At 41.9% G+C, this 15335-nt stretch overlaps 1 protein-coding gene across 1 annotated transcript; it reads left to right on the top strand.

Annotated features, from left to right (window-relative positions):
- Positions 1–354: 354 nt before the first annotated feature.
- On the top strand, positions 355–1632 carry LOC127102363 (uncharacterized). Its single transcript, XM_051039740.1, has one exon. It carries the CDS (start codon positions 355–357, stop codon positions 1630–1632), a length of 1278 nt encoding a protein of 425 aa, XP_050895697.1.
- Positions 1633–15335: the final 13703 nt, after the last annotated feature.

Raw genomic sequence — 15335 nt, forward strand, 5'->3', positions numbered from 1 at the left:
CCTCGACCTAGCCATGAAATATTATAAGTATTCCTTTTTGCCTCATATGTGGGTTGTCATCATTGTCCTTGGTGTTATATTCATAGTATTGAGCCTGATCAACTTAATTCTATTTGTATGACATTCAGGATCATGGCTGACAAACATAGAGGTCGTGGTAGACCCAAAACCCAGAATTCAGACTCTGAACTGCCAAGTGGTAGTGAAGGTTTTCAATGGCCTCAATTTATGTAACAGATGCAACAACAAAAGAATCAATTCATGCAACAGATGATGCAGCAGTGGAATGGTGGCTTGCATCCTCAAGGAGTTACACAGGTAGCTGCAGGTGGTAGTTTCTGAGATTTCTTCCGCATGAATCCTCCGGAATTCCATGGTGGGCTGAATCTTGTGAAGGCTCAGGAGTGGGTAACCAGCATGGAAAGGATTTTTCAGATAGTTCATTGTAGTGAAGAAAATAAGGTTGTGTTTGCTTCTCACATGATGAAGGGTCCAACAGTGAGATGGTGGGAGAGTGCTTTGACTCTTATGACCAATCAAGGAATACCTAGGGATTGGGAGCATTTTAAGATTACTTTCTTGGATAAGTATTTTCCTAGTTCTTTGAGGACTCAGAAAGAGTTTGAGTTTCAACAGCTCAGGCAGGGTACTATGTCAGTAGCAGCGTATGCTGAGAAGTTCGAAGATATGGTTGCTTCTTCTAGGCAAGCTGCGTACGCACCGGATGAGAGGTGGAAGATTGATCAGTTTCATTTTGGTCTGAGGGGTGAAATTTCTCATAGTGTTTCTCAAAGGGAATTCACTTCTTATGCTGAATTGTTAAGGCAATGTTATGTGGCTGAGAATAGATTGAAGAAAGTTCAAGAAGAAAGGGATCAGTACAGGAGTGGGCAGAGAGACCAAGGAAGGCCAGGAAACCAGTTCAGGCCTAGATCTCACGCTTTCAAGGGAAAACAGGTGCAACATGCAAGACCTAACCAACCTCCTCAATATCAAGCATGTAAGAGGTGTCATTTTGGAAGATGTGTTGTAAGTGGGATTAGGTGTTTTACTTGTCAGAGGGAGGGACACTTGTCTAGGGAATGCCCTCAGAATAAGAATCAGATGCAGAGGAGAAGTACCGGCCGAGTTTATACCTTGGATGCAAGGAAGGCTAAGAGCAACAATGCCTTAATTGCTGGTACGTGTTTCATCAATAATCATCCTTGTTTTGTATTGTTTGATTGTGGGGCGACACACTCTTTTGTATCAATTCGGTGCATGAAGCGTCTTGGCTTGCAAGGAATTCCCTTGTCTCCTCCTATGGTGGTTACTACCGCCATGGATGATGTGGTTGAGACACCGTTGATTTGTGAAAATTGTTCGCTCTCGGTGAATGGTAGAGTTTTTCAGATTGATCTTATTTGTTTACCACTTAAGAAGGTTGAGGTGGTTTTGGGGATGGATTGGCTTTCCACCAACTCGGTGTTTATTGGTTGTGAAGAGAAGTTGATTATCATTCCATCTAGTGAAGCTACTCCAAAGGATGTGCTAACTACCATCTTGGAAGGTACGGTTGGCATGGTTAATTTCTTATTTGAGAATGAAAAGTCAGTTCTCTTGGCTCTTACCAAGGAATCTAGCATAATCTGAGTGTTACACAAATCCCTGTTGTTTGTGAATTTCCAGAAGTTTTTCCTGAAGATGTCACCTCTCTTCCTCTTAAAAGGGAAGTGGAATTCTCTATTGATCTGATACCTGGGACGACTCTAATCTCCGTCTCTCCGTATCGCATGGCGCCACTAGAGTTGAGAGAGTTGAAGAATCAATTGGAAGAGTTGTTAACCAAGCATTTTATCCGACCTAGTGTCTCACCATGGGGAGCTCCAGTATTATTAGTAAAGAAGAAGGACGGTAGTATGCGGTTGAGTATTGATTATCGCCAGTTGAATAAAGTTACTATCAAGAACAAGTACCCTCTGCCAAGGATTGACGATTTGTTAGATCAGTTAAAAGGAGCCTGTGTGTTCTCGAAGATTGATTTACGATCGGGTTATCATCAAATAAGAGTTAAGAGTTCGGATGTACCAAAGACCGCATTTAGAACCCGATATGGCCATTATGAGTTCCTTGTAATTCCGTTTGGTGTAACGAATGCCCCATCTGTTTTAATGGACTATATGAATCGGATATTCCAACCCTACTTGGACCAGTTCGTGGTGATCTTTATTGATGACATTCTTATTTATTCTCGTACTCCTCAAGAGCACGGAGAACACCTAAGGATTGTCCTATCAGTACTGCAAGAGAAACAACTTTTTGCCAAGTTAAGTAACTGTGAATTTTGGATGAACGAAGTGAGGTTTCTTGGTCATGTAATATCACAGGGGGGAGTATCGGTGGATCCATCTAAAGTTGAAGCAGTTATTAATTGGGAAAGACTGAAGAATGCTTCCGAAGTCAGAAGTTTCTTAGGTTTGGTAGGTTACTATCGAAGGTTTATAAAGGGATTTTAACAGATAGCGTTACCAATGACTAGACTTACCCAAAAGGAAATTCCTTTCAAATGGGATTCGAAGTGTGAGAAGAGTTTTATGAATTTGAAGGAGAAGCTAACGATTGCTCCTATTTTAGTCATCCCTGATCCTAGCAAGTCCTATGAAGTATTTTGTGATGCCTCTAAGAAAGGATTATGAGGGGTGTTAATGCAGAGTGGTCAAGTTGTAGCCTATGCCTCTCGTTAGTTGAAGCCTCATGAAGAGAACTACCTGACTCATGATCTTGAACTGGCTGCTGTTGTCTTTGCATTGAATGTTTGGAGACATTACTTGTATGGGGTGCATTTTGAGATGTTTAGTGATCACAAGAGTTTGAAATACTTATTTGACCAGAAGGAGTTAAATATGAGATAGAGGAGATGGATGGAATATTTGAAGGACTTTGATTTTGAGCTTAAGTATCACCCAGGGAAGGCAAATAAGGTTGCTGATGCCTTAAGTCGGAAAGAGATACATAAAGCTGAGTTGATGATGTTGGAATACGCATTGTTGGAAAAGTTCTGAGATCTCAATCTTCAGTTTAGTTGGACGCAAGATGATGTGATAATGGGAAATTTGAATGTTACTTCTAACCTAAGGGAAGAGATCCGACAAGGACAAATGATAGATGAGATATTGCAAGAGATGTTGACTCAACCAGGTTTCACTCAGTCACCAGATAGAGTCATTATGTTTAATCAAAGGATTTGTGTTCCGGATGATGTCGAGCTAAAAAGAAAAGTTTTGGAGGAAGCTCACAAAGGGGCGTTTACTATACATCCAGGTTCATCGAAGATGTATCAAGACTTGAAGAAGGATTATTGGTGGTCTGGGTTGAAAAAGGATATCGCAGAGTATGTGTCAGAATGCATTGTATGCCAACATGTAAAGATTGAACATCAGAAGCCAGGTGGTTTATTGCGGCCTTTAGAGATTCCAGTTTGGAAATGGGATAGTATTCCAATGGATTTTGAGATAGGGTTGCCTCGGAACCAAGGTGGTTATGATTCAATTTGGGTGATTGTGGATCGGTTGACTAAGTCTGTGCACTTCTTGGATGTGAAGACTACTTACCAAGCAAGTCATCTTGCACGGTTGTTCATTTCAGAAATTGTTTGGTTGCACGGGGTTCCTACTAGCATTGTGTCTGATAGAGACCCAAAGTTTACTTCAAGACATTGGAGAGCATTCCAACAAGCTATGGGATCAAGATTTTGTTTGAGTACCTCTAATCATCCTCAGACTGATGGTCAGACTGAATGGACAATACAGACACTGGAAGATATGTTAAGAGCTTGTGTACTGGAAAATGGAGGGAATTGGAAGGAGCTCTTACCATTGATTGAATTCGCATATAACAAAAGTTATCATGCAAGTATTGGGATGGCTCCTTATGAAGCTTTGTATGGACGGAAATGTAGAACACCCTTATGTTGGGCAGAAGTTGGCGAAGAAAGGATCTTAGGACCGGAGATTATTCAAGAGACAACAGAAAACATAAGGATGGTCCGTGATAAGATAAAGAAAGCACAAGATCGCCAAAAGAGCGATGCGGTTCACAGGAGAAGACCAATGGAATTTGATGAAGATGACCATGTACTTTTGAAGGTAACTCCAAGGTTGAGACTGAAAGGACCGTTTAAGTCACGAAAGCTAAGTTTGAGATACATAGGGCCATACCAGATTATAGAGAGAATTGGAGAAGTAGCCTACTGTCGCATCACGCAAAAAACCGGCGGGAAACAAAGAACAACAGAGCCGCCACCGTGCGTTATTTATCCCAAAAGAGGGAAAGGAAACGCTCAGAGTAAACCTGGAAAAGACATGGTCTCGCGACCAAAGAGAATGGGATCGGGAGTCGGTTATGCGAAGGGAAGGTATCAGCACCCCTACGCATCCGTCGTACTCGACGGGATCCACGCACAATAGGAAGGAAAATGGTTGCTAAAACATTGCTCACACACACACACACTGGCTGAAGGAGACACAAGAAAATAGACAAGACTGACTCGGCAGGATATCGCACCCTGGGCCTACTTAGTCTATCAGGCATAGACATCAGAGTCGAAGTAGTTTGGACTGGGGAAACGACACATGCTCGCTAGGATATCGCATCCTATGCATACGTATCTCCTTTGGACGAAGGAGAATCAGAGCATTCGTAGCTCGGCTAACACGCACACAAACAAACACAGGCAAAGGCAAACGTGGAGCCTGAATGCCAATCAATGGACTTACATCAGCATCCGAACCAAACACACGCACACTGGAACCCGAATGCCACTCGATGGACTTACATCAGCTTCCAAGCACACAACAAGACAAAACAAAGACACAGGCGCCCGGAGAGATCAGCTCATCTCCTGCCTACGTACCTCATCTGGTATGAGGATCAGGGCGACGTAGTTCCCCTACAGAGGGATAAAGGACTAGCCTAACCAGATAACAGAGGGAGACACAACTAGGGAGACTACGACTCGAGCCTAGATGTTATCATGCAAATCATCCCTAAGTTAAGGTTTCTAGCTAACTTGCACAGGAAGCAAGCCTATCCTAATCATGACTTGCACAGGAAGCAAACCACACTAACCTAACTTGCACAGGCAGCAAGCCAAACTAAACCTATCTTGCACAGGAAGCAAGCTAAAGCAAACACACAAGCACAAGTAACACACACTATATGCAAGCAATGGGCTCAAACAAGGTTAGGTTTTAGTTGAGGGGTCATATCAACCTCAACAAACAAACCACTGGAACTGGATAGTGTTAGCTCTTAACCTTGCCATTGAGGGGCTAAGGTGAAGCAGATGAAAGGTGAGTGAAGATGTGACTTCACAGCTCTTATCCCTGGCCTGGGAGAGCTTAAGACAAGAATGTGTGGGTTCAGAAGGTGGGAACCCTCCTACACATTTGAAACTGACTTAACTGTACAATTGTACAAGATCTTGGGTTTGTATCTGCAATGCATCAACACAGTGGTGTGAGCAAAGCAGATGACACACAGAATGGCAGGGGATAGATTGCATATCCCTTGGGTTCTGCCAATTGCCTCTTCACTTAGGAGGTCTTTGACTCTATACAAGGACAAATGTAAAGAGTCACAAACATTGCCTCTTAAGGAGGACTTCAGACAGTTGCCTGGCCAAGTAACAGGCCAGGTCTTCCAGACTACATGAAGTAAAGAAGTTATACCTCAATGCAAATTGCTTATCAAGCAAAGCAAAGCAAAGTTCACAAGGAACTAAAAGCAACTAAAGTACCTGAAATCAGTCAAGCACAGTTAGTATACCAGACACAAAGTTAAAACAAAACAGCATAAGTCAACAGACAACATAGTCAGTTAAATGTGCAATGCACAAGGCTCAAAGCATGTGAGCTAAGCAACCTACAAAAACAAACAAGTTAGCCATGATATTCAATCAAGCTCAATCAATTTGTATTGATCTCTTTGGGTATTTGTTGCTTAACCTGAAACAACAAACTTAAACATGAGCAACATGACCACTAGGACAAGCCTAGGGTCAAAAAGAGATAAGAAAGTCAAAACAGCAAGTGGCAAGTGTCCAAAATCAAGTTCAAACAATCAAGAAACAAACTCAATTGGTTCCACACTCATATCATTCATCATCATCATTTCATGAACAAAACAGGTCAAAGCATGGCATATGGAAGCTCATAGAAGTCAACAGCAAGACTTAGCTCAAAAGCAATCATAGACATTTCAATAAATCATCAAATAAATCATGATCAAACATAATCCATAGCATGGTAAGCACACCAAATTTCAGCTCAATTGGATCATGGGAAGTAGGTCAATGAAAATCACAAAGGCAAGGCAATTTTAAGCATGCTCAAAGAAGTCAACCAAACATACATCAACTTGAAAAAATCATAAATCAGAGATGGCATATGATAAATGAATGGGACTAAAACCATGGCAAAGCTTAAGATGTCTAGTAATCACATATAAAATTTCATGTCCATCTAATAAAGTATGAGCATTTCACAAAACAAATGGGAACAAGTGTCACAAAAAGTCAACATATGACTAAACAGGGGAGAAAACCTCAAACAATTAGGAAATGCCACAAATAATTCCAAGAAAATTCACATGTAAACTAGACATCCAAGAGTACATTCATGCAAAAATTCAAACCAATTTGAGTTCAAGAAGCATGGTAATGAAAATCATGAAGTTGGACATCAATGGTGTGACACAAATTGTCACACCCTAATTCAAAAAATCATAACTCACAAACCAGCAATGATAAATTCACAAACTCTACACCAAAATCACCATGAGTGTGTCTAGTTTAAGCACAAAAAATTTGGGAGCCATTGGATAAAGTATCACCATTTCACAAATGTTTTGGCAAAGTGTACAAAATATGAGCACATGTCACAAACCCTAATACCAATTAAACTCCACTCATCAAAAAAATCTGGAAAAAATATGATAAAAAACTAGAGATGGCGATGAACATTCCACAAAAAACCCCATGAATTTTGGATTAAAATTGGATGCGCAATGATTTTTGTAAGATTGATATACAAAATGAAATGATTATTGAAGAAATAAAATGAATTAATGATTAAATAAACACGCAGTGGCATTGTGGTAAATATTTGGAATTTAAGTGAAACGGTGCGTGCTGTTATCCTGCGTGTCACACGCTGATTGGTTTCATGGCCCAGAAGTGTGGAGGAACATGCAATGCAAGGGCGAAACGTGTTCTGGGCAGGGAACTAGGGCTCGTACGCTACAGTGAGCTTCATCTTCATCAATCAAATTCGAAAAAAATATTTTCCAGAAATTCGAAATGAAGGCATCATCATGACCAGCAAACCACACACATCAACATTCCAAAAGCCATTTTCTATGAATCAAGCCCAACATCATGAATCGAGCAAAAACATATTGGAGCAACAAACTTTAAATCATCATAACTTTCATAATAGCCAACCGTTTTCAATGATTCAAGTTTCAAAATGACCAGCACAAAACACTCTATCATAAGCATAGCATAGCTTTGTAAATAGAGAAACTCGAAAACTTACTTGATCTTGAAGAAAATGATGAAACAGGTGTTGTTTGGATGTATTGGCTCAAAACAGATGCTCCACTAGCTTCCACAAGGTGAATGGTGAAGAAAGTTTAGCTCAGCAACCCTTGAAACGACCTCAGACCAAATCTGCCATTAATGAGTTCTTGGATGAAACAGTCGTGTGCTGTGCTTACAGTTGGGATTTACCACTTGCAACAGCTTCCAAATGGTTAATACATGATGAGACCAACAAGAATAGCTCGAGTTCTTTTGAGGTTTTGGTCAGAAAATGCAAAGATGAGAAAATGGTATTTGAGAGAAAATGAGATGTTCTGTTTGGAATGATGGAGGCTGCTGCTTCTAGGGTTTCTTTCAGCAGAAAAATGCAATATATATGATGCTTAGTGGAGCTAAGTTGGGATTAAGTGAGTGGTAATTGGAATTGCTAATTTTGAGTGTTTTTGCTAATTTGGTGATTTCCACTCAAATGGTGCATATGCATGGCTGTGGCTCGAATTTGGGCCTAGACAAATCCAAAACATCATTTCTGAACATATTTGATTGGTAGAATTGTTGGAAGTGGTTAATTTTGAAACTCATTTTTCAACCTCACTTGAAATTAATTCATGCAAGTCCAAAATGCCATTTTGATTGGTGACGTTTTGGTGAATGATGATGACATATTTGGAAAGAGGGCATCAAATGTGACTTGTAGCAAAAAACCCCACCCAATTTGGCCAAATGGTTTGAGAGATATGGCCTTTTGAAGTTCAAATATTTTTGAGAATGACTTGATCATAACTTGCCAACCATACATGGGAATTGAGTGTTCTTGGACTTTTTGGAAATGGGAGAACAATATCTTCAACTTTCATGTTGGGCAAAAATTCATTTGAAGCTTGTATCATGATGTAAGTTTGGGATCAAGAAGTTTCCATTTTTGGCAGGTTTCAATTACAGGTCCAGTTTCTATTTTTGGAAATTTCTGATCTGGCTTCAAATTCTTCCATGATGGTGTTTGACATGATATATGAGGCCTATTTGGACATGAATAAGCTCTCTCAAACCAAATCCCACCATCAAAACCATAAAATCAGACACAGTTGACCAAGTTTGACTTTTTAGGGTTTCTGGCAAGCTGTGCATTGACTGATGACTTCTGAACATCCAATCCTTGACCAAAACACTTCAAATGGATCCCCAAGTCATGTGAACATGTTGGACCAACCCTAAGGCCTTGGCTCAATGAAAATTGTGCTTGCTTGCTTGATTGACTGATCTCCTGACCAGTTTGACCTAATTCTTCTGATGACTTGCACTTGAGGCAAAGGGGACAATGCAATGTTATGCAGTGGACCATGTTATGTTATGACCTAATAATGACAATGTATGTATAATGATAGGTGCAAATTTGAGGTGCTACAGCTGCCCCTATTCAATCAGCTGGGAACCCGAATGGATGAGAGCAACGGCTGTCAGACTTTCAGGGTAAACAGGGATTGAATACCAAGAACCGTATAAATTTGCACTCTGCCGGATATGATACAAGGAGAACCACGTCATTTACCGATGACGCCTGCAATTGACAACTTCATAAAGGCGAAACCATTTACCGATGGTTATAAGCTGGTAACTTGATATTTACCGATATCAACTTCAGCAAGACCATTTACCGATGGCTGCTGGGAAACAACTCTGATGTAAAAGGAAGCAAGACCATTTACCAATGATGGCTTCAAAGAAACTTGACATTTACCGATATCAACTTCAACTCGACCATTTACCGATGGCTACTGCAACTGGGGATCCGATATTTACCGATATCGAAGAAAACGGGGCCATTTACCGATGGCGGATAAAACTGGGCATTCAATATTTACCGATATCGAAGCATACGGGGCCATTTACCGATGGCGTCTCCACTTGGGGAGGAACAAAATCTTTGTGGTGTAATCAGACAAGACGTTTACCGACGACTTCTGGGGATCTTGATTTTATCAACAAGGAAACAAAGCATGACCAGACATTTACCGATGACTGGGATGAGACTCGATGTTTACCGACATCGAAAGATGATGTTTACCGACATCCAAAAACGGCCAGACATTTACCGATGACCGGGGAACACTTCACTAAAGGAAAACAAATATTTGCCACTGGAAACCAGTTAGGACGTTTACCGATGACTCTACTGGGGATCTCTAGCTGGGGATTATCAGACATTTACCAATGACTGCAGAAAAGACTCGATGTTTACCGACATCGAAAGATGATGTTTACCGACATCAAAAAATGACCAGACATTTACCGATGACTGGGGAGAAAACCCGATGTTTACAGACACCGAACAATGGTGTTTACCGACACCAAACAAAGAAACACACGCGGGTGCTAGTATGACACTTACCGGTATCACAAGAACGACATTTTAGATATGTCAAGGCAAGGTTGACCACTTGCTGGGGGTCTCACTGGGGAGAAACAAACTTTCTGTCACCAACGGGTGAGGTAATAAACCTTTGTGGGGATATCAATCCTGAATGCTGTCAAGAGCAACTGTAGCAGACTTGCTGTGCTGATGTTGAATGAAATGATCCGCCTCTGCCGGGGATACGGTCTGGTGAGGTTAACACATGAATGCATATGTTTGAATTTTTCTATGGCGTAATGTTCCATATTGAATGGGAATGCTACGCAGTTTGAGGATGCAATGATCACTAAAATGCAAAAATGCAAAAATGATGAAAAACTCCGGCTGGGGAGCCAAAACTGATTGGGTACTCCAACTCTGCGGGGAGACTCTGCAGGGAGAGCAACGACTTCTCACTCATGTTGGAGAATAACACTGCTGCTGGGGAAAGGTAAACTCCGCTGGGGATATCCTTCAGTCCACAGATAGGATAAATGCTGGAGATAAATTTCAATGAACCTGCCTCACTCGGGGAGGAAATCGGCAAATACAGGCCTGCTGGGGATAGGCAATCCTTAGATCTGTTGGGGAATAGAAGGCACTATCCACAGACGTCTCCGCAGGGGAACATAGCTCTGATAGCTTCCAAACTTGCTTGGGGAAAATATCTGCTGAGGAAACGTCCTCACAGATGCCAACCTGAAAAACAGCACAACAAAATGCCCCCAGGGGATACATGGACAAGATACGCTCAAGTGTCCTCAACATTCAAAATGATTTTCAAATGTTTTGTCATCCTGCAAGCTATTGTTTAGCCTTCATGTTTTATATGCAATGCTTATCAAAAATTCGGACATTTTTGCAAACAAAACAGTAAAAATAAAAACAAAAGAGCCATTTATCTGAATAACGACTTTTATTGATTGAAAATGTGCCTGAAAAGGCAAATACATTGGGAGGCAATTCCTAGAAAGAGGTAATTGCGCACAAAAGGAAAAATCTATCCTAATGGCAATGTGAACACGGCATCCACTATTTCCCAATTCTGTTATAACTCACAGATCATCAGTTTTCCTCCCAACTCCTTGCTTTCTGAGAAGAATGACTGGACGGATCACATCTTTCGAGATGGCAGACGACAAAGCTTGATGAAGTACAGACAACTCAGACTGTAGTCTTCGCTTTAATCCCTCTTTTGGCTGGATCGCCCTTTCGGGTTTTCAATCCACCGGGATACCCATTTTTGCCTAAGCCGCCCTTGCGGGTTTTCGACTTACCGGGTGTACAAATTCTTTTCATTTTATCCCTAATTTTTGCCCGAACCTTTTCTTTCTGTTGTTTTTGGTTCGCCGGGATGCCCTTTTTTGCCTGGACTCTTTTTTTTTTTGTCCAGCGGGTCAATTTATGCGAAGTATTTTTTGACTACATCTGAGTTAACAGGAGACGGAAAATCTTCACCATCCATAGTTGTAAGCATCAAGGCTCCACCGGAGAAGACCTTTTTCACAACATATGGACCTTCATAATTAGGAGTCCACTTGCCCCTGTTATCTGCACCGGGAGGGAGGATCCTCTTCAAAACTAGATCACCGATCTGATAGCTTCGAGGACGCACTTTCTGATCAAAGGCTCGCTTCATCCTTCGCTGATACAACTGTCCATGGCATACAGCTGCTAGCCGTCTCTCCTCGATAAGGCTCAACTCGTTAAACCTTGTTCGAATCCACTCGGCTTCGTCCAGCTTGACATCCAATAAAACTCTCAGAGAAGGAATCTCCACTTCAACAGGTAGGACAGCTTCCATACCATACACAAGGGAGTAAGGGGTTGCCCCGGTCGACGTACGTACTGAGGTACGGTACCCATGCAAAGCGAAAGGCAGCATCTCATGCCAATCCTTGTACGTAACGACCATCTTCTGCACAATCTTCTTGATATTCTTGTTCGCCGCTTCTACAGCACCATTCATCTTCGGTCTGTAAGGAGAAGAATTGTGATGTTCAATCTTGAAATCTTTACAAAGCTCTTTCATCATCTTGTTATTGAGATTCGAACCATTGTCAGTGATGATTCTCTCAGGAACTCCATAACGACATATGATTTCTTTCTTGATGAACGGGTAACCACTTGTTTGGTAACGTTAGCATAGGAAGCTGCTTCCACCCATTTGGTGAAATAGTCAATCGCTACCAAAATGAAGCGATGTCCATTCGAAGCAGTAGGCTCAATCTTCCCAATCATATCAATGCCCCACATGGCAAACGGCCAAGGCGAATTCATGACATTCAGAGGGCTTGGTGGTACATGCACCTTATCAGCATAAATTTGACACTTATGGCACTTCCGAGCATACTTGAAACAATCGGATTCCATAGTCATCCAGTAATAACCCGCTCTCAACAATTTCTTAGCCATTGCATGTCCGCCGGCATGAGTACCGAAGGAACCTTCATGAACTTCCTGCATTAACATGTCCGCCTCGGGTCTGTCCACGCATCTGAGCAAGACCATGTCAAAGTTTCTCTTATACAACACATCATCCTGATTCAAATAGAAGCTTCCAGCTAGCCTTCTCAGGGTTTTCTTGTCATTCTTCGACGCACCTTCAGGATACTCCTGAGTCTTGAGGAAGTTCTTGATGTCATAATACCACGGCTTCTCATCAATCACAACAGACTCGGCTGCAAACACATACGCAGGCCTCTCGAGTCGATTCACCGCAACATGTGGCACATGATTCCACCAATGAACTTTGATCATAGACGACAAAGTAGCCAAGGCATCAGCCATTTGATTCTCATCCCGGGGGACATGATACAACTTCACCTTCTTGAAGAACGTCAGTATTCTTCTGGTGTAATCTCTATACGGAATCAAATGCGGCTGATTCGTATTCCAATCTCCATTGACTTGATTGACCACTAGAGCGGAATCTCCAAATATATCAAGAGTTTTGATCCTCAGATCAATGGCTTCTTCTATCCCCATGATACAAGCCTCATACTCAGCTTCGTTGTTGGTGACGTCAAACGTCAATCTGGCAGAAAAAGGTATATGAGCACCTTTAGGATTGATCAATACTGCCCCAACACCGTTACCGTTCATATTCACAGCCCCATCAAACATCAGTGTCCATTTGTCATCCGGATCCGGTCCTTCCTCGACAAGAGGCTCTTCGCAATCTTTCATCTTAAGATACATGATGTCTTCATCAGGGAATTCAAACATCATAGGCTGATAATCTTCAATCGGTTGCTCGGCGAGGTAGTCTGACAGAATACTACCTTTGATGGCCTTTTGTGACGTGTACTGAATATCATATTCTGTTAGAATCATCTGCCAACGAGCAACGCGTCCGGTGAGAGCCGTTTCTCAAAGATGTACTTCACTGGATCCATCTTAGAAATCAATAAGGTAGTATGGTTCAACATATACTGCCTCAGTCGGCGAGCAGCCCAGGCCAAAGCACAGCAAGTTTTCTCGAGCAGTGAATATCTTGTTTCACAGTCGGTAAACTTTTTGCTAAGGTAGTATATGGCATGCTCTTTTCGACCAGACTCGTCATGCTGTCCCAATACACACCCCATCGAGTTCTCAGTCACTGACAGGTACATTATCAGAGGTCTCCCTGGAACTGGAGGTATAAGGATTGGAGGTTTCTGTAAATACTCTTTAATCTTGTCAAAAGCTTTCTGACAATCATCATTCCACTTGATCGCCTGATTCTTTCTAAGCAGTTTGAAAATTGGTTCGCACGTGGCAGTTAGATGAGATATGAACCTTGCAATGTAGTTCAATCTCCCTAAAAACCCACGGACTTGCTTTCCGTTTTTGGTTCAGGCATCTCTTGAATAGCTTTGACTTTCGCTGGATCAACCTCAATCCCTTTCTCACTGACAATGAAGCCTAAAAGCTTCCCTGATCTCACCCCAAACGTACACTTGTTCGGATTCAACCTCAGCTTGAACTTTCTCAACCGGTCAAACAGCTTCTGCAAATTAACCAGGTGCTCCTCTTCTGTCTGCGACTTCGCAATCATATCATCTACGTACACTTCAATTTCTTTGTGCATCATGTCATGAAAAGAGTCGTCATTGCCCTCTGATAGGTAGCACCAGCATTCTTTAGCCCAAATGGCATCACCTTATAGCAGAACGTGCCCCAAGGTGTAATGAATGTCGTCTTTTCCATGTCCTCTGGCGCCATCTTGATCTGATTATATCCAGAGAAACCATCCATGAAAGAGAATACCGAGGATTGAGCCGTATTATCAACCAATACATCAATGTGAGGTAATGGGAAATCATCTTTCGGACTCGCTCTATTCAAATCCCGGTAATCGACACACATTCTGACTTTACCATCCTTCTTCGGCACAGGAACGATGTTGGCCACCCATGGGGGATAACTTGTAACAGCCAAAAAACCTGCATCCCACTGCTTCTGAACCTCTTCCTTGATCTTAGTTGCCATGTCAGGACTCGTTCTACGAAGCTTCTGCTTGACCGAAGGACATCCTTCTCTAAGAGGTAATCGATGCACCACAATGTCTGTATCTAACCCAGGCATATCTTGATATGACCAGGCGAATATCTCCACATATTCTCTCAGCATCTCAATCAGCCTCCTCTTGACAGAGTCCTCTAAAGCAGCCCCAATCTTGATTTCTCTTTTGGCGTCCTCAGTACCCAAATTAACAACCTCCAACTCCTCCTGATGAGGTTGGATGACCCTTTCCTCCTGCTTCAGCAATCTGACCAATTCTGCAGGGAGTTCACAGTCTTCCTCACTCTCCTCTTCAGCTTGGTAGATGGGATTGTCGAAATCATACTGAGCCATAACAGAACTGTTCATAGTGAATGCCATAAGATCGCTTCTGCATGTTTAATGCTTTGTTTTAGAAAAAGAGTTCAATAAAGTCACAAAAAACAAAAACATTGCCATTTTTATTGTTTTTGAAAAAAAATGAAAACAAAAAATAGAAAGACAGGGATCACAAAGTTTGATTGCAAAAAATGTCCTTCATTAATGATAATCATTAAAACATGATGAGGCCCTACAATGAATCACTACGCCTTGGGCAGATCGTAGGATTTTCATGCAAAATGAAAAAACAACAGAAAATTACTCTGTCAGAAGAGTAACTTGAACCACTTCTTCAGCCGTCCAGTTGTTGATAGACCCCCTGGTGCACACGGGCGAACCCAGTTGTCCAAATCACAATCACTGTCACAGTCTTCACTACCGGTTGCAGAGACGTCGCCATGATTCATCAGCCCAGCGCTGGTAAAGGTACTCGGACCCGCTTGACCATTCTGCTCTGCTTGGAGAGGCTCGTAACCAACGCCAAATTTGTCTTCTTTG

Source organism: Lathyrus oleraceus, chromosome 7 (genome assembly GCF_024323335.1).
Source record: "Lathyrus oleraceus cultivar Zhongwan6 chromosome 7, CAAS_Psat_ZW6_1.0, whole genome shotgun sequence".
NCBI lineage: Eukaryota > Viridiplantae > Streptophyta > Magnoliopsida > Fabales > Fabaceae > Lathyrus > Lathyrus oleraceus.